At 53.1% G+C, this 19,698-nt stretch overlaps 1 protein-coding gene across 1 annotated transcript; it reads right to left on the reverse strand.

Annotated features, from left to right (window-relative positions):
- Positions 1-464: 464 nt before the first annotated feature.
- On the reverse strand, positions 465-9,084 carry Barhl1 (BarH like homeobox 1). Its single transcript, XM_041674972.1, has 3 exons — positions 7,936-9,084; positions 4,077-4,299; positions 465-2,710 (listed from the first exon to the last, which is right to left on the reverse strand). Exons 1-3 carry the CDS (start codon positions 8,399-8,401, stop codon positions 2,416-2,418), a joined length of 984 nt encoding a protein of 327 aa, XP_041530906.1. The 5' UTR covers positions 8,402-9,084; the 3' UTR covers positions 465-2,415.
- Between the last annotated feature and the right edge of the window lie 10,614 nt (positions 9,085-19,698).

Genomic DNA, 19,698 nt, shown 5'->3' on the forward strand with positions numbered 1-19,698 from the left:
GGGCTAGCTGAAAAAGCTAACCTCAAACTTGGTTGTCCCCACCCTTAGGAGTCCAGATTTAGATTGGTCCACTGGGGGTCTCTCACGGTCATTCATTCTTTTTTTCTGTTTTAAATGAGGGCACCCAGCCCCTGGGTTAGGAACAGAGAAACCAATTTAGCCTTCTAAATGGATGGGAAGCTCAAGCCCACCTCACTGCAGAGGTTGTGGAGTTATTATTACAGATGGGATGTGCAGGACAATTTAAAATATTGTAATTATAAACTTGTAGGGAAGCCTTGTTCTTCATTAATGTAAGATATGAAATCGCCTCTGCGGTACAAGGACAATTACATAGTCAGAATGTGTCTGCGGTTTACACTGCACTGTGTAAATGTGAGGGTGGCTGCTCTAGCCTGCCTCCTCCACTCTCACAAAATGAAAAGCACACCAGCGCAAGTTGTCCTTTGATAGATTTTTAATATGATTTTAAAGAGTTTTGTTTGGTCTCATTCTTATTCAATGAGATTAATTTAAAGCACTTATCCCCTGGGTTTAAGTCAATCCGTGTAGGATTTGGGCAGGGTTTGTTGCTTGGGGGGTTTTGTTTGCAGGAGGCTATGAGAGACTTCTTTCCCACTTCATTAACCCTGAGTTGGGGACAGTCCCCCCTCACACCCCACCACAGCCAGATCGAGGGATTTACTAACCCGCATTCACATGCAAAAGAACTTGAAAGCCGAGGGGCTCCTTGACTTAATTAGCTGCTGTGCATTTTGCAAAATTAGAATAATACCCCCACCATCCCATAAAAGAAAAGCTTGGGTGTGAGGATGCTGGGGGGTGGGGAGGAAACAGTAGCCGAACTAGTTGTGGTTGGGGGGGGGGGGCTTTCTGGATACGCCCCTCCCTCCATTGCCAGGTTCTTTCCCCAACAGTTGGGCCAGAAATGCTGGGAGGGTCCTTTGCTTGCAAGCATCCAAACTCCCCGGCATTTCTTCCGCCTTGAAAGTCAGTGTGCTGCAGGTGGTGTGGGGGAGGGTAGCACCTGCGTCCACGTCCAGGGAGACCGAAGATGTCAGGAGGTGACCTTGGCCCTTTGAACGTGCTCTGGAGTCTGACTCGAAGGCGGGTGGTGCGATCCGCCCCCTCCCCCGCCCCTATTTCTCCCAAGGTTGGGGCGCGCGGGGAGTAGAGGTTGGAGAGTAAAGGGTTGCTCGACGGGGTGTCAATCTCAGGAAGGCCCTTGGGGTCCTACCAGGCTTAAGAGACTAGGAGCTGCGGGTAGCCAGAGCGGAGGGCGCCGGGCCGAGGAGGGTGGGGCAACAGGGAGCAGCCTCGGAGTCCATCTGTCTGCCCCGGGCCCGCAGGGCCGGTCACCAGCTGCCGGCGCCCCGGTCTGAGCCAGATGAGTCGGCTCAGTGAGTGCTTCGTGGCCTGACACGCAGCAGAGGGAGGCCAGGCGCTGGCCTCGCCCGTGGTCCCCATGTGGAAGCGGAACGAATCAGATGGGGAGGCCGAGAGCTACAGGCTCGCCTCGATGTGGAAACGGGGAGACCCCCTGGAAGTCCAGCCGGGGTCTCCTGCGCTTGACCACAGCACTCAGGAACCGGGGAACAGGGCAAGGGGGAGACAAAACTACTTTTTGCGAATAGAAGGAAATGTAGTGTAAGATGCTGAAGTTTCTTATGAAGGATGGGGTGGGAGAGGGCCTGAGTGGGAACCAACGGAAGGTAGCGCGGACAGGCGCCTGGTCATTTGTAAGAAGTTTATTTCCACATTTAAAAAAGAGAACCCAAGAGGCCTGGCTGCCCCGGACCTGGGTGGAGGGGAGGGGGGCTGGGGGCCCGGATGCATGGGCAAGCACTCTCGGCCCCTTCCTGCCCCACCCGGGACGATGAGGGCACAGGCCACAGACTCACTGATTCACAGACACTGTCACGGGCTCATGGATCACGAATAAATAACTTCATATACACTTTGCACACTGTACAGCTCTGCCGCCAGCCCGGGTCTCGGGGAAAATAAAGGAGTTGGGAGGGAAGCTCCGTACAGCACTCCCACCCTGTCTCACAGAGGTGCGGGAAGAAGGGTGGACCCAAGGCTGGGACACGAGAGAGAGCCAGTCGCCGGCGTCCCCTTACCTGCTGCCTAGGGGACAGGGGTACTTAGGGAAGCCCGCAGGGACTTGGAGTTGGGTGGGAGGTGGGCAGGAGCGCGTATGTACATCTGGCAGGTGAAAGTGGCTCCGGGGTGGAGAAGCCAGGAAAGAGGACGCAGCTGAGGGAGGGGTAGCCTCAGTGAAGTTATCCCCGTGGGAGACACTGGGTTGCGGCACCGTGAGGAGCCGGGCTGCCCTGCCCCGGGGCGACGGTACGGACCCGGGCCCAGCCTGAGCTGGGGGTCCCGGAGCACGGATTGGGGCGAGAGGGCGCCTCACCGAGGCTGCGCGGCGCGCGGGAGGACGCCGGGCAGCGGGGGCAGCGGCGGGGGCGGCTCGCTGGCTCCCTGGAGTCCGTGGATGAGGATACGGGGCACCAGAGGTCTCTGGAGGGCAGGCGGAGGCGCGCTGGGGCCGCGGTACAGGTAGAGCGCGGCACCCGGGTCCAGGTTGGAAACGAGGCTCTGTGGGTAGAAATAAGGCGACGGGAACATTCTCTGAAGCGCCGAGTAATTGCCTGCCTCCGCCAGCAGCTCCAGCCCCACAGCCGTTTGTCGCTTCCATTTAGTCCTGGGAACGGAAATCAAGGCAGAGAGGAAGGTGTCAGGATTAGGACACTCCACAACCCTTGCTCCTTCCTAGTGATTGGCACAGAGAGCCGCAGGGTGTCCAACAGGGAGCATACTAATTTGCTAATAAACAATCGAGTGCCCAGGTCAAATGAATCGTGCATCATTTTCCCTTCCACTGGCTTTCCGTGACTGTTGTCCCCATTTTACAGATTAAAACCTTGAGGCGTGGGACAGTTTTCATGATGATCTGCAAGTAGCAGGCAGATCCCTGCTCCAAGCCAGATTGCCTGACTTCAAAGTGCATATACAAATTTACAGGTCGGGATACCCTCAGGATATGATTCCCCTGGGAAGGCCTAATGAAAGTGGAGCGACAGAAAGGGTGGTAGAGCTGACTACCGGGTAGCCAACTCCCCGCTCACGGGAGGGGGGAGGGTAGCTCCAGAGGCCCAGGGGACTCCAAGCAGAAATTTCTCTGGAGGAATGCCCACTTTCTCTCTCAGCTCTGCCTACACTCAGGCCTATACTTGGCCTACACTCAGGCCACCTAGGTTTGAGGTCTGGGGCTAGCCAGTCCCAATTCCCTCTTACGTAGAGCAAGTGAGGAAGTGAGCCTGAGACCTCTGCACTCACCTGGGGTGAGGTTGGGCGTGCCTGCCTGGGTTCCAGAAGGTGGGCTCAGTCACACTAGCCCCTTTCCCCCCTTGAATAATTCCTCGTCGTCATAATTGTGTAATTACTGCAACGAGCCTTAATTATTGATGCCTGAAGCCGTAATCGATATTTATTATTAATGGGGCTGTGTATTCTGAGGCTTGTTTATGGAAAGCGCCATTCCTGCCTCTGCTAAGTGTGTGGGAGAGCATGCCACCATGCAGACTGACATGTCTGTGCACGTGTGTCTTACCAGTGTATTTAAGTCCTGTGGATGTCCAAAGAGATTAAGAAGCAGGTTCAAGACCAGTGCCCTAATATCAATTTCCCAGTCTCTCTCACCCAGCTTCCTCTTGACTATAAATGCTAGGATTCCACTGGCCCCTACTACAACGACCTCAGGACCTCTCTGCTTTCTGGAGACTTGGCTGCCACTCTTCCCTAAAGAAGAACTCAGAGGCCTCAAAGCCCAGACTTAGCCTGGTTCCTTGGGGACATGGGCTGGGGTGGAGCAAGGCTCAAATCTCTATTAACCTCGGTGCCGGTTCACCTGTCTTGGATGCCAGTCCAGTGTTCTTTCTGCCCCTCACTGTGGGACTTAGGGCAAGGTCTTTTCGCAGAGCCTCAGTTTCCCTTCTTTGACGGAATGAGAGAGACCTAAGGCTCCAGAAAAAGACCCCTACAGACCCCGCCCTGCAGCGAAACCTCACCTGCGGTTCTGGTACCAGGTCTTGACCTGTGTATCAGTGAGGTTGAGCGAGGCAGCCAACTCCATGCGGTCTTGAACACTCAGGTATTTCTGCCGCTCGAAACTACGCTCCAGCTGCGCCAGCTGATGGTCGGTGAAGGCAGTGCGCGCTTTTCGTGGCTTTTTCAGGCGCACAGGGGGACTGTCCCTAGAGCTGGAGATCTCGCGGTCGCCCTCCTCCTTCACTGCGGAGACACAGAGGTCACGTCAGGGATCGGTAGTGCTTGCGCCCTCGTGACCCCATTCCCCACTCGACAAGCCGCAGACTTCTGGGGTCCCAAAGTATTAAACTCACAGGGACTCCGTCGGTGCCAGAGCTGCCTGCCCTCAGAAGAAGGGTGTGAACAGTGAGTGAGGAGGAAATGGTGTTAGGAAGTGCCCGGGGGCAGAGCCGCTGGCAGCTCCCAGAAGAAAACTCAACCTCTCCCCCCAATCATACACACACACACACACACACACACACACACACACACACACACTGGGAAAGAGAAAGCCAGTCTCAGAGTAGACTGGCCTAGTCTGCCACTGGCCGAGAAAGCGTTTGGGTGGTGGGCTCTGCGTTTGGGAGCAAAACCCGCATGGAGAAACAAAAGCCTGTTCGCTCCTCAGCACCCCATCTTCCTGAAGAGCAGATAATTGTGGTCATGCCTCACCGACCCCGGTTTGGCCAGGAATCTATAGCGAAGGATTCCTAGACCACTCCGAACTATGCGGGTGGAAGGCAGGCAGGGTGCGGGCATCTGTGAGCACCAAGCGCTGGGAGACATCATCTCTAGGCACGAAGGGCTGTGTGTATCACAGAAGTCGGGGCTTGGGCTTCGTTGTGCCCGCTGTGGCTCCCACCCCACCGGCCTAACGATTCTGTGGACAGCCCTCCTGATCCTGTGGTCAGGCAAATGGACATCTATTCCCCGCTCCTGAGGTCCACCGTGGACCGGACAGAGCTGGATTAGTTCATTTTCCTCTACTTTCGTTGGAGGTTGACTTAACAGAAAACACATTTAATCGAAAGAGCCTGGCATTCCCATCGCCTTAAGGCGACACTGGAACGGAATAGTCGGAATAGTCGACTTCTTCCAAAATGACCCTTTGAGCTGGGGCTCCCGCCCACCTACCGCCTGCTTTCTTTATATTCTTTTATAGGGAGTTTCATTGTGCCTGGCGTTTGCCATGACAGGGTTCAGCTGAATGAGAGGTGATTTCTCTCTGTAGGAAACAATAATCCGGTTAATTGAGCCACTGGGGAGGAGGTTTTTCAGCCGGAAAGGCCGTGCTTCCCGGCAGGGAGGGAGCCAGCAGCCCCAGCTCCCCGGCACCGGCACCGGAGTCTTGGAATAACTGTCCCAGACGGCCTTCAGCCTTCTGCCACTGCTGGGAGGCTTCGGAACCCTCAGGGATAAAGATGACTTTTCTCTCCGGAAAGCCTAGAGCATATACTTGTTCAAGCCTCAAACTTGATATTGCAGAAATCTCACTTTGCCCCCTAATTACTTGGACAACTCATAACAATCCCTCGTTCTGGTGGGTTGGCCAACCACTTGTTTTTTGTTTGTTTGTTTGTTGTTTCGTTTGACTTTAGTCCTTTCTGGCTCTGCTGGAGCCTTTGGGACTCACCTAGTTCAGTCTGACTCTGTCTACCTGGTGTCCATTTCTCAGACTTTGACCTGCATCCAATCAGTCTGGAGCCCAAGGACTAGAGACCCTTCCTGTGTGGCGTCAAGCCCTGGTTTGGTTTCTCCAAGAACCCGGGCTCCAGCCAGTTTCCTGTTGCCACCTGCCTTACCTCTAAAGCCCTCCTCCAACTGTAGTAAACACTGTTTAAGAAACCTTTCACGCCAGAAACTTGGGATGGGACTGGCCTGTCCCCTACCCCTGCCTCATTTTGTCCTTGGCGTAATCTGTGGCTTGACGGCGAATTCCTGGTTCCTGTGTCTGTCTCTCAGACCAGCTTCCTAACTCTGCAAAAGTCACCTCTGTTTGAGGAACGTGCTGGGCACCGCTTTGCTCTGCCTGTGCGTGCCCCCCCCCCCCACACACACACTTTCACTTCAGAATGTTTAAAGTGCAAAAGCAACAGCCCATGCCTGGAGGTGGCTGGAACTTTCTGCAGCATCTTGTGCTCCGAAGCTGTTTAAGTGATAAGTAGACAGCCGGCTCTCGGCTCCCTCGTCATCTCCCTGCTCAGATATCATCAGGGACAGGAGAAGAAAATTGATATTCCAATTATCTTAAACGAAATGGAATCTCTCCTCAAAATCCTGCTTAGGGGCAAAAACATAAAAGGAGGCAGCTGTTCGTACAGGCAGGGCTGGACCAGATTGCTCTTCGCTCTAACCATGAAGCTAGGTAGAGATGGTTGTGAATTGTAAGGAATAACACACACACACACAATGTGGCACATTATATCTGCCTTTCACTCACACACTTTTCTTCAAGGTGAGTTCTCTTTGCTGCTCTAAACAGGTAGGGGTGGGGGGGCTGCTGAGGCCTCTAGACCTCTTCCTGAGCACTGTGGTTGAAGCTGTGGCCTTTCTAGAGATGATGGGTCCATGACCTGCTTGAAGGAGGCCTAACCATTTCCACTGGGGCAAGAAGAGAGAAGTGAGCCCTGGGCTAGGACCCCTGAGGGGTTTCAGTCTGGAGTTCAGGTCAACCCTCAAAGGAATTCTTGGTTGGGAGGAAGAATTAAGTGAACCTAACTAAATAGTTGTGAAATTCAGCACAAATGGATACCAGGAGATGCAGGCAGCAATGAAGCTGACTTTATAGCAGAGTATTGGTTCAAGGGAGAGGTTTGGGGAGTTAATAGTTACAAAGCCAGGAACAGTCTCCACCAGGCCCCAGTTTCCTGCTGGCTAGCAGAGAGCTCTATCCCCTGCTCCCTGTGACACCCAGGCCCTTTGCCACCTAACGTCTTCCTGGAGAGAATTTCAAGCCTCTGGACCTAATAACAGCTAAAGTCAGAGTGGAGCCCAAAGATAAAAAACAAAACTAAAGAACATTTTCTTTTCTCCCTCCCCTCCTCTTCTTTTTCTTTCTTCTCGTCCTTCCCCTTTCTTTTAAACGCCACCTCGGAGCCTTAGTTAAGACAGAATGAGAAGGGAGCCACCATAAAGACTCCCAAAGTGGAAATGGGAGTGACCAGGCCTGTCACTCAGGAATCTGTAGGTCCTAAAGACATTCTGGTGGTCACTACTGAAGTAAGACCCCATTCAGAGAGAGTTTCTGCGTGGATTGTGGACTCCTTTCCCCTCCACCGGACCTCAGAACCCAGTCTAGCCAGCTGGCCAGGCTGCCTGTTCCTCTTTCAAACGGATCTCTTCATCTACAGGTTCATGCCTCAGACTACACTCCCCAATGGGTGGGGAGGCCCACTTTCTCCTCTTGCTGGGAAATTCAGATTAAAGGCTAAAAGATTCCTGCTGTAGAAGGCTCTGGCAGGAATTTTCTGCCAGGCTTCCAGTCCGACAAAACAGTGTCCTCGAAGAAGCTTCGCACTGTTGCAGACCTGGTTGAGAGGTTGTGGTCCCAGTAAGGAACTTAGAAAGTTTGCTTTGTATATCTGGCCAGGCTTACTCTCCCTTACACACTGTCCCCCTCAGCTTCTCCGGGCCACACACTCTGAACTCTTTGTTGCTCCAGGGTCCAACCTTGGGGCTGACAGAGAGGTCTAGAGATAAGACCAACTCTCAGCCTGGGCCTGGGGGAACCCCAAGATGACTATGTGTCTGTCCCCAAGTGTGTGTTCTCAAGTTTTAAATGTCACGTTTTAGAAACACCCCACCCCTGCCGCCGCCGCCGTTTTCACCTTGTTTTCTTACCTTTGTATTCAGAGTCCGACGAGGCGCTGCTGACACTTTTGTCCAGCTTGTCGCGAAAGTCCTCCCCGGCCTTGGCCGCAAGGCGGCCCCCAGGCTCAGGGACTGCAGGCTGCCCGCTGCTCGAGTAGGGTGCACAGGCCGCGAGAGGTTTGCAGTCAGCAAGGATGTCCCTGATCAGAAAGGAGGAGGTGACGGTTCGCGACTGGGCTGGGGCTGAAAGCTGCCCCGGCTGCAGGTGAGAGTCCAAACCTGGGCCGGATGCAGCACCGGGCCGCGAGGTACTGGTCTCCAGACAGTCTCTTCCAGGTGAGGCTGGCGAAGAGCAGTCGCTGCTGCTCTCTGAGCGTGGACTCAGCTCCAGGGGTGAACGGCAGTCCCCAAGCAAGGGGTCCCCCTTGGGAAGGGCGGGGCTGCCCGCTCGGTGGGAGAGAATGGAGTCAATCCCAAAGCCATTGGAGCCTTCCATAGCCAAACTGCGACCTGTCCTCCCCAAAAGCTCCCCACCCACCCCCAACCCCAGCCGCCGCTGCCCCTGCCCCTAGCTGCGGGCTGGCATGGGGAAGGCGGGCAGGGAGCCTGTGGGCACCTTGGACGGAGTTCAGCCTTGGGGGAGCCCGGGAGCTCTGGGCCAACCTCCTCTGCGCATTACATCCAAAAGGGTTCAACGCGTCTTCTGCAGCACCGAGCAGCCGAGCCGAGGGGGGGTGGTGGTGGGAGTGTCAGGGAGGAATGGGAGGAGGGCGCACCAAGTTGGGGAGAGCCAAAAGGTAGAAGAACGGCCTGAGGGCCCCTTTGGCACAGAAGAAGTGCGAGGCTGTTGGAATCTGAATCAAGATCGTCTTTTTTAAAAAGCAAAATCCAAACCGCACGCTTGCTCCAGGCAAAAGGTAGCCGAGGGTAGGGGTCAGCAGGGCGGATAGCGGCCGGCCGGGGCCGCGCTACGGGCACGCAGAACAGAGCGCACCTGGAGGCCTCAGCACCGCGGACAGCGGCCGAGGCCTGCGGATCGGGAAGCTCCACCTGGCCCCGGAGATCCTACGTGAGCGCTGGGCCCCGGCAGGGCCCGTCAGCACCGTGGACAGCGCCCCGCGGCTCCCACTGCAGCTCCTCACCTGTCCTCAGCGCTTGCCTTCGCCCCCCCACTTCCTTTAAAAAAAAAATCGAACTTGTGTCACTTTTTCTTTGGGGCTAGCTTTTTTTTTTTTGTTTCTCTCTCTCTTTTTTTTTTCGTTGTGTTGTGTTTTTTTTTAAAAGGGGACTCACCCACGTGTCCCCGGAGTGATGACGCTGATTGGCTCCGGCCGATTTTGGGGGTGATGTCACGGCTCCACAAGCCACTGCCCGATTCTTTTCCAGTTTGATTAAAAGAGACACTGAATTAATTACAGCGCAGACCTAACTGTTTACCGGCGATTTCCACACAGTTTGCCTTCATTAGATCGGCGATGAGGCCCCTAATGAAGATGATTAGCCGAGGGGGGCAGGGGCCGTTGGGAGGGCCAGCTTCGTGGCCTGTAGTTGGGATGAGCTGCCTTGAAAGCCTTCTCCCGAGCCTGTCCACAATTATTCGAGCTACTCCACTGAACCGCGCTCCGTAAATTCCTATTCTACCTCCCAATTTTCTTCCTCATCCCACAGAAAGGCAGCAAAACCCAATGGAGAAAAGACTTGCCTGTATAGGAAGTCCCCGTCCTAGTATGAGAAAGAATAAAAATTTTTGTTTTCGGGATGTTTTGCTTGGGTTTTCTCTCTCTCTCTCTCTCTCTCTCTCTCTCTCTCTCTCTCTCTCACACACACACACACACACACACACAACCATGCAATCCTCTCCTGGCCTCTGGGCCTGCTGTCCTGGAGCAGAAGGTTAAGCCTGATGTCTTTCAGAGAAGAGACCGAGTGCTGCCTTACTCGGAGGCAGGAGTTGAGCCGTGGGAAAGATCAAGTCTAGACTGTTAAGGGGACCCACGGATATGACTATGGCCTGAAGAAACAAAGAAGGTGGTGACCTTTTCATCCCCAGCCCGTGGTCTCCCTGGGGCTATGTCCTGAGAAGCTAGTGGCTTTCGATACGTGTGTGTGTGTGTGTGTGTGTGTGTGTGTGTGTGTGTTATGTACCTCTAGACAGGACAATGCAAGTTTTGAGCTGGCACAAAGATGACGAAGATGTCTAAGGCCAGCTTGGTAGTCAGCACCCAGCCGTGGCCAGCCTGGGTTCTATTTTCAAGGCAGTTCTGAAAATGAAAATACAGGCTTTCCGCTTCACCCTCCCGACCTCGCTCTAGTTCTGCGGCTTTTTGGGGTCAGCCTCTGGTAGTGCCGGGGGCCCAAGACCCCAAAGTAACTGCAGCGGGTGGGGGCCTGGATTCTCTGCACTCCCCCCCAGGATGGGCTGTGCCCTCGTCTGCGAGGGAGCAGAGCTGAGCACCTGTGCAGCAGGGACCCAAGGCCAGAGTCGCCTCCCCAGCAGCTCGCTGAACCCAGACTGCCCTTTTAGATGCACTCCTACCCCAAGCCCCGAGTCCCTGGGAAGCTATTAGAGTCCCTCATCCGCCTTGGCATCCTAGACCGCCATGGAATCGCTCAGCGCCGCATCCCGCAAACGCGATCTAGGGCCGAGAGTGGCCCCTCTGCAGAGCGCAGAACGGAAACTTCGTCCTCTCCAGGACTGGGCTGGTGGTGGCCTCGCGCCCCGCTCCCCCGCACTCTCCCTTTGCTCTCCCTGGCAGATTGGAAGCGGCCTCGCCACCGGCCGGTCTGGAAGCAGAGGACCCGCTGCTCCCGGGGGACAGCGGAGGGCCAGGCTCGGCTGCAAGCTGTCGGGGAGACGGGAGGGCGGGGGCCCCCGGCCGGACCTCAGCGGCCCCTGTGCTGGGTGCCTCCCGCTGGGCCTCGCTTGTCTTTCTTTTCTGTTTGGTGGATGGGGGAAAAAGTCATAAATCACCGTGAGCCGCCGCCGGAGTCTCGGGGCCTTCCTTGCTAGTCTCCAGCTTGGGCTTCTCTCTTGCAGCAGGCGGGTCCCTCCTCGGTCGCCGGTAGCATACACCTTCGCTGCTTCTCATTTCAGAAGGACCCTCATCTTTCTTAGCACCCTAAGCTCACATGAATCGCTGAAATCCCACCCTTTCGAAGCCTGTAAACATTGCTGACATGGCCGGCCAGCAGAGAGCTGAGGTTTCTGTAGATACCAGTCTCCAGCCTCCTCTGCTTCCCATCAGGGCTCCTAGCAGCTCCTGCCCTAGCCAGCCTTCCAAGTCTTAAACTCAGGGATCTCGGATCCAACAAAAGTGAAGCCTATAGGTCACAGATCAGAGCCCAAGCAGGCAGAGGGGAAAGTCAGATCCCTCTTAAGACAAGGGGAAAAATAAACCAGGCCAGGACTCAAGCTCTTGCAGCCTTAGCCTGCTTTCCCTATGCCTCACGGAGGCCCAAGAACATTTAACAGGCAGTTACTATAACATCGATAGTATTGAATTATTGTAATCTATAACAGTATAAAACATGCTTCATGAGATGTTTCATTTGGAATTTAGGGTCTAGCCCTCTTTCGCGTGCCTGCTTCTCTCCAACTTAGGGTGGTGACCAGAGGTACTCCTCGAGCCTCCATATCTGACAGGTTCTTGATCTCAGCCTGTTTGAAGCAGCCAGAAAGGAAATAGGGAAAATTTTTCCTGAGTGGTTCAGAAAGCCTGGATCCAATGCACTTGTCAACAAGGAAGCCTGTGTGTCAGGGAGGAGAGTCAGGACTCCGAGGTCCTAAGTGGTTGGGTGTGAGCCTCTGCAGGTTTCCCAGCCTCTCTGATCACCCCATATACTTATGCAGTGTACAGTAGGAGGTCAGCCTGCTACCCCAGCACCTACCCCCCAGCACTTCTCGGCCCCTCCCTAAGATTTGGGGGACTGGAGAAAGGAAATGGAGTAATCTGAGAAACGTTTCTATGGGACTAGTCAGTGTTACCCCAGGACCCAGCGCTGTCACCCCAGCATCTAAATCCCCCTTTTCAGGCTTCCCACTCTGGACCCCCAGATCTTTTCTCCCAGATTCCCACTTGCTCTAGCAATTCCTTGTTTCAAATTCCAGTCTTCACACGCTCCCCTCTCTCGTGTTGAGAATGCCTTTCATAGATCCAGAGCCCCTCAAAATCCAAGACCACCCCACCAGAGAGGTGGGACCTGGCCAGGCAGGTGTAAGGATGCAGCTTCAGAAACTGGCTCCCCTGTCTGCCTCTGAACTTGTCTGTCCGGCTAGGGGCTCAGGTTTCCCTTTATACAAAGGCAGAAACAGAGCCTTCTTCTCCTAAGGTGGGAGAGGCCTGTGGCTGTCATGAGGCAGCATAGCTGTAGATTCCACAGGCTTCTCCATCAAGGGCCTCAGACCTAGGCTTGACTTTGGGTCAGGGCTAGACCTGGATGCATCCTAGTCCTGCCTTCGTCCCCACCTCCCCACCCCGCCCCTCTTCTCCCTCCCTCTTTCCCCAGCACCATTCAGCCCCGGGATTGGACACCGGCTTGTTCCTGCTCCTTTTGATTACCTGGCTCTGAAGGCTGAGCCACACAGAGATGTTTCTGTGTTTCCGGAATGCCCCTGAGGTCTGTGTTAATGTATATAAACAGCCCTCATTCAGGCTTTGAAGTCACGGAAGAATGGGGCCAGGTGGTTTGGACTCAAGAATAGGCCAGAGGAACTGGAATCTGACCCAGGCAAATCTTCATTTAAGATGTTGATTTTATCCATCCCGTATTTTAACTCTTTATTTTAAATAATTGCACTTTAAATATTTTTTTTGTTGTTGTTGCTGAGTTATTTTGGTATTCCCTTAAAATCTGCAGGTGCTCTATTCTGGGACCCTGAGAAAAGTAACTTTTTTTTAAAAAAAAGGGGGGGGGGCAGATTGCTTTCTGAGCCTTGTTTGTATGGTTTTCTGGCTTTCATTTTGTTTAGTCTTTCTATCTATAAAATGAGGATGACGACACCCCCTTTCTGGGGTTCTTCTGAGGCATCTCTGCACTTGGTTCAGATCCTGGAGAATAGCTATTGTGCCGTTCGTAGTTGCACAACTAATAATAGCAGGAGCTGTTCCTGCCTGCAGAGTAGAGGCCCCAGGCTTGGCTCCAGCCCCAGGAGACAGTTCCTTTGGTAGGACCTGCCTACCAAACCCAGTTCTTAGGCCAGAGAATTGGGGGTGCAGTTTAGGCCTGAGGGTGTCTCTGTGCTCTCGGGCAGATGGGTCTGAAAGACCCTGGACAAACAGCAGCCTTGAGGCCAGGCTGTTTTCAACTCTTTGTGCTTGTTCAGGTCAAAGCCCCCGGGAGCCCCTGAAACAGAGCACATTCTTTCCTCTCCTCCCTCCCTCCCTTCCTACCAAGCCTGTGCTTCCTGCCAGATGCCAGCCAGTCACAGGGTGTCACAGAGGGATCCATTCTTGTATGGTCTATCTAAATCCCCTTCCTAGCACTGAGCTGGGGCTCAGTGGTCGTGATTCTGCCTAATAGGCCCTGAATTCCAATTCTAGCACTAAAAAGAAAACAAAATTCTTTGTAGTTTTCCCACCCATAAGTTTATGCTTGTCATCTCCCTACATCCAATGTGAGGGACGGGAATCAAAGCCAGTCTGAGTCTGGGGACACAGCTCAGTGGTAAAGCAACCTGCCTTTCACGGGCAAGCCTCTGGGTGGGGTTTGCAGGACCTTGGCTTGGGTCCTCTGTTTGTTTGCTCCCCCCCCCAGTATTTTCTTTCCCCTTAATGATAGGCCCAAACATCAAAGGATTTTCCCAAGGAAAGGAGATGAAGGAATTAGAATGTTTTGGTCCATAAGGATAAGTGAAAGAGAAGGGGCAAGGTTGAAGTCACAGGGCAGTGGCAGTGTGTCCCCAGCCCCCACCCATCTCGGCCACCAGAGCAGAGGTCTGCTTACTGCTGCAGGCGGGGGGGGGGGTCTGTCTGCACCCTCTGTCTGTGTTTTTGAAGCCAGCACTTAGTTGGGGTGCTAGGATGAGCAGCTTAAGAGGCCAAGCCAGGGCTTGGTAGAGAGGCACATGCTTGCTGTCCCGGTGCACGGGGGTGGAGGGCAGCAAGTCCAAGGACAGCAGCCCGGGCTTCTCAGGGAAACCTTGTCTAGGAAACAAATACCACAGAGTGTGCCACGTAGACCAGGCTGGCCTTGAACGCAGGGCGATCCACCTGCCTTTGCCTCCCGAGTGCTGGGAATAAAGGAGTCGAATGCTCAGCTTTCAAACTGGGTGTTTTTAAAAGTGTGATACCTGGGATTGAGCCTGGGATCACAGGAATGTCAGGGCAGGCAAGTGCTTTACCACTGAGCTACACCTCCATCTGGAACTGGAATTGGATCCAGGACTATAAAGTGTCTGTGGCAAGTGGCAGACATCCCACTGACCACAGTACTACAGAAGTTATATTTCAGAAGCAGGGTCCTTTCTTCTGGGCATGGGGGCTGTGGTTCAGTTTGGTGGAGTGCTTGCCCAGCATGCTGGAGATCCTGGGTTTGAGCTGCTGTACCAGGTAAAACCGAGTGTGATGGCACATGTCTGGAATCCTGGCACTTGGGAGATGGAGGCAGGAGAATCCGGAGTTCACAGAGTCCCCTTGGCTCAATAGAGGGGTCAAGGCTAGCCTGGGCTAAATGAGACCATGTGTCAAAGAAGAAAAATATTCTCTAGTTATTTCAGTGAGGGAGAGACTATGAAGGATGCTAGTTTGGGATCTAGGAATTATACTGTAGGCAGTGGGACACAAGAGGAGATGGGGTTCCCACCATGATAGAAGCTTGTTCTGGTCTTGCTGATGATGGCACTCCATCCTCTGCAGCTGCCCTTGACGTCTCTGGGGGTTCTTCAGGACTCTTCATTCTTCGTGAGCCCTTCTTCCAGCGGTTCCATCTCAACACTCCTGTCCAAGAGGCCTACCTGCTGGCCCTTTCTGCTAGATGCACATCTGCCTGGCACCACCTGCCCCCACCCCAGAAGACAAGCCAAAAAATTCTAAGTAGTCCAGGATGATCCAGACCTTATGCCTCCCTGTGGCTCCTAGAGTCAGTGCGTACAAACCAGGGCCAAGAAACCAACTGGGAAGAAGAACGCTCCCAAATTCTAACTGGTGATGTTGCGGGAATGGCCCAAACAGGGTCTCAAGGCATACCTCCATGACACCTGCATTCACAAAGAACTATTGGAGAAGACCCGGGGTGGAGGGCTAAGTTCTCCCATCTGCATGCTTCCCCAGTTGACAGGACATTTTAGAAGCAGATTCTAGGTTGAGATGTAGACCTCCCTGATTGAGTTCTAGTTTCCATTTGAGTGTGGGTGTGAGTGTGTATGTGTGTAGGCGTGTGTGTATGTGTGTAGGTGTATGTGTGCATAGATGTGTATGTGTGTAGATGTCTGTGTGTGTATGTGTGTCTGTGTGTGTAGGTGTATGCCCGTGTAGGTGTATGTATGCACAGATGTGTATGTGTGTAAATGTCTATGTGTGTAGGTGTGTCTGTGTGTATAGGTGTATGTGTACATAGATGTGTATGTGTGTAGGTGTGTCTGTGTGTAGGTATACGCGTGTGTTGGTGCATGCATGTGTAATTGTATGTGTGTAGGTGTGTGTATGTGTATGTAGGTGTACACACGTGTAGGTGTATGTGTGTGTAGGTGTGTGTACGTAGGTGTAGGTGTGCATACTTATGTGTTGGGAGGTAATAGGTCAGAGATTAACCTCAGATGTCAGATCTTCGGGAGTCACCCACCTTGTCTTTTGAGTCTTTCACTAGACTGGTAAGCACTAGCTAGTCAAGTAGGCTACGCTGTTTGACCTGCAAGCTCGGGGATGCACCTGGGTTCACCTCCTCAACACTGGGATCAGAAGATAGCAGGCCCATGGGCTGGGTGTGGTGGCACACACACCTTTAATTCCAGCATTTAGGAGGCAAAGGTAGTCAAATCTCTGTGAATTCGAGGCTAGCCTGGTCTACATAGCAAGTTCCAGGACAGAGCTACATAGTGAGACTGTAGAGGCGGAGGGGGTGTCTTTTTAAGGCAACTTTCTGACTATGCCATCTCCCTGGCCCTGGGTTCTAGTGTCTTTTAAACACGAATTTGCTACCTGTGAGATTGTTGGTGGGATGGTGGTAGAGGGAGGTTAACGAAGTGAACAAAATGAATTCCCAGTCCCTGTAGACTGGAGCCTTCAGGGCCTCTACTTCGATCAACAGGTCAGGCAGCTGCACCCCGACCCCAAGCCAGGCTCAAGTGGGGACAAGGCCTTGGCTAATGTGGCAGGATACTTTAAGCGGTGGGATCAAACCAGACCCAGATATGGGGCTTTGTACAGGCTCAAGTAATTGATGAGGTCAGAAGAATCAAATCAGTGGAACTTGATTCCCGGTGCTGGGCCAGGAATCTCCATAGGCTCTGCCTCTGGCTCTCCAGTTGGTGGCGCTGTAGGACAAGAAGCTGAGGGACTTCACTGAGTTTACTGAGATCCAGCCCTAATCCTGAGCATGACCCCTGAGGACAGCGCCCAGGCATTGTCACAGGCCCCACAAGAGGCACGGTGTGCAGGGCAAAAGATAGCTGGATAGTGAGGTCCTGGGGAAAGCCAGCCTGGTCCTTCTAGCTACTCTGTCAATGTCACAGTAAGGCTAACCCTACTTTTAGTAGCCCAACGTGCAATTTTTTGGAGGGGAGGGATGCTTTAGAAAATTATCTGGCTTCTGATACAGCTGCTCCTCTTGCTAAAAGATGGCTTGATCCCAAGTATTTCTTCCTTGCTCTTTGAACATGGGCTCATCCTACACCTTTGATAGGATTCACTCACTCCTAGTGTGTTTTAGTGCAAGAAAACAAAAACTCATGTTTATGCACAGTTTATTATGGTGTTAACACATCCTACACATTCTTTAAGGGACTGCTCACTAACTCAGAGGTGATGGAACAGGATCCTGCCTCGCATTCAGACCCAGAGGTCTGGACACTTGCTCTGGATCATACTGGCTTCATGCTCTTAGCCCAGTTTGCCGTCTCTGTGGCTGACACACACACCCCAGCCCCCCAAGCACCCTCACCCCTGTCTCTGGCTCACCTCTGCATCTCCACCCTGCTCAGAGACTCAGGATGGCTTCAGCCAAGTGAGTCAGGAGACTTGTTTCCCTCTGGGAGTGAGAATAGGGCTCAAGCTCATAGGTGGTGTAGGGTCTTTCACAGCCTTACTGAGCCAGGGTCCCAAGCAGTCAGTATGTAGCTGCTAATGGACTGTAGCCGTGTGTGTGTGTGTGTGTGTGTGTGTGTGTGTGTGTGTACTGTGTGTTTATAGGTATGTATGTGGAGCATGTACCAATGTAGAAGTCTACTCAGATTGGGGTACAGAACCCTCCAGGCCCTGGGGATCTCCGATCAGTGGCCACTGTGCAGACAGGCCTGAACACCTACCAGGTGACCCATAGGATTTGGCTCTGGGGTCTGAGGTCCCTGATGGCAGCGGTGGTGTCCCTCTGGAGGGAAGACGGACAGTGAGCCAGAGTGGGGTCCTCTGCTGCAGAGAATTCACACAGGCGAGTGTGAATTTACCTGGGGCTGTGCGAGGAGGAGCTCGGGTAAGATCTGAAAGACAAGGACTAGGCAGGTGACAGTGTGGACCTCAAGTGCAGCAGGCTGGGCAGAAAACAGCTCTAAGCCTGAGGCAGAAGCTAGCAGGCCCATAGGGGAATGAGAAGGGGCCAGAGGTGAGAGGTGACTCAGGGAAGGGCTCAGGTGGGAAGTGACGGCAGGCAATGGAACATCCCGCTGGACCTTGGCCTTTCCTTCAGAAGCTACAGAACTTGAAAGCCTGCTCCAGAGCGTGGCTTCAGAGGAGCTAGGAGGCTGAGGCCAGCAGCTGGTAGGAGCTTTCTGAACTTCTCTGAGCTGGGATGCAACTCAGGTGGAGGGAGTGGAGAGAGACAGAGACAGTGACAGAGAGAGAGGGTTACTGCTGTGTGGAGGGAGGGAGGGAGAGAGAGAGAGAGAGAGAGAGAGAGAGAGAGAGAAGGCTGCTGTTATGTTGTGTGGAGGGAGAGAGAGAGACACGGGGACGGGGAGAAGGCTGCTAATGTGGAGGGAGGTGGGAGAGAGAGAAGGCTGCTGAGGAGGGAGGGGAGAGATAGAGAGAAAGCTGCCGAGGCTCCGGTTTTGCAGACAACATCCACAGGAACCAGGTGAATCATAGTCACGAATCTTTCTTTTTTCTTCCTTTCTTTTTCTTGTATTTGTTTTTTTTTTTTTTTTTTTTTGGTTTTTCTAGACAGGGTTTCTCTGTGGTTTTGAAGCCTGTCCTGGAACTAGCTCTTGTAGACCAGGCTGGCCTCGAACTCACAGAGATCCGCCTGCCTCTGCCTCCCGAGTGCTGGGATTAAAGGCGTGCGCCACCACCGCCCGGCTTGTATTTGTTTTTTTCAAGACAGGGTGTCACTATGTAGCCCTGGCTGCCCTGGAATTCACTCTGTAGACCAGGCTAGCCTCGAACTCACAGAGATCCTCCTGCCTCTGCCTCCCTAGTGCTGGTATTAAAGGTGTGTACTACTATACCCAGTTTTTCTTTTCTTTTTTTGTGGGGGGTGTGTGTTTTTTTTCAAGACAAGATTTCTTTGTGTAGCCCTGGCTGTACTGGAACTCACTCTGTAGACCAGGCTGGCCTCGAACTCACAGAGATCCTCCTGCCTCTGCCTCCCAAGTGCTGGAATTAAAGGTATGCACCACCACCACCTGGCTTCTTCTTTTTTTTCTAAGATTGTGTTCCGGGGAGCCCAGGCTGTCCTTGAACTTACAACATAACCTTATTCTAGATATGTTCCTCTACACCTGTTTTAAGCCATGCTGGGGATGGGACTCAGGGTTTTGTATATGCTGGGCAAGCGCTCTACGGACTGAACTACACCTCGGAAGCTGTTCTGAATTAGATGTGAGAGAAAAGGGACCTGAGCCAAAGAAGGTTTGAGCTTCAGCAGCTGGGTGCATGGTGTCACTTCTGATGTGTGAAGACAGAGGCAGAAGCAGGTTTGGGGAAAACAGAGTGTTCTGTATATTTGGGGTTGGTTAGGGGTGAACAAATGTCAGACTCCCAATTCAGGCACCAGGCAGGCTGGGGCACAGGTGAGTCCTGAGAGCTTCAAATTGCCTAGGGCTCTATGGTGATTTAAATAGGAAAGGCTCCCAGAGGCTCACACACTTGAGCCTCTACCTGAGAGGGATTAGGAGGCGTGGCCTTGTTGAAGGAAGTAAGTCACTGGGGGTGGGGGTGGGGTACTCAAGTACTCAAGCCATGGTCAGTGTCTTTTTCTTCCTGCTGTCTGCAGACCCAGATGCAGAACTCTCAGCTCCTTCTCCAGCACCATGTCTGCCTGCGTGCCATCATGACAATGAACTAAACCTCTGAACTGTAAGCCAGCCCCAACTAAATACTTTTCTTTATAAGAGATGTGTGGTCATGGCGTCTCTTCCCGGCTATAGAACGCTGACCAGGACAGGCTCTTAGAGCCCCCAAACCAGCCTGTCTGAAAAGAGGGCTCTGTGGGCATGCTGTGGAGGTTGGCATACCTTGAAAGTCTCTGTGTAGCAAGGCCCACATCTGAAGTTAGTTCTCTTCTCTTTACAGTTTGCTTTCAAATAAAGACTCAAGGTGAAGAGAGCAAGTCATCGTTTGTGTTTAAAATAAACCAGTTTGTAATTTGTGGGGGGAAGACACCGGGGAAAGATGAGATTCAGGTACAGAGATATTCCATTGCTGG

Source organism: Microtus oregoni, unplaced genomic scaffold (assembly GCF_018167655.1).
Source record: "Microtus oregoni isolate MIOR12 unplaced genomic scaffold, Mior012 000025F_ref0000491, whole genome shotgun sequence".
NCBI lineage: Eukaryota > Metazoa > Chordata > Mammalia > Rodentia > Cricetidae > Microtus > Microtus oregoni.

Excerpts from the sequence above, each read along its gene's own strand:
- Barhl1 (XM_041674972.1), bottom strand. The coding sequence starts at position 8,401 with ATGGAAGGCTCCAATGGCTTTGGGATTGACTCCATTCTCTCCCACCGA. Across the intron at positions 4,300-7,935 it reads GTCGGACTCTGAATACAAAG|TGAAGGAGGAGGGCGACCGC; the intron begins GTAAGAAAACAA and ends GTGTCTCCGCAG. Across the intron at positions 2,711-4,076 it reads ACCTGGTACCAGAACCGCAG|GACTAAATGGAAGCGACAAA; the intron begins GTGAGGTTTCGC and ends TTCCGTTCCCAG.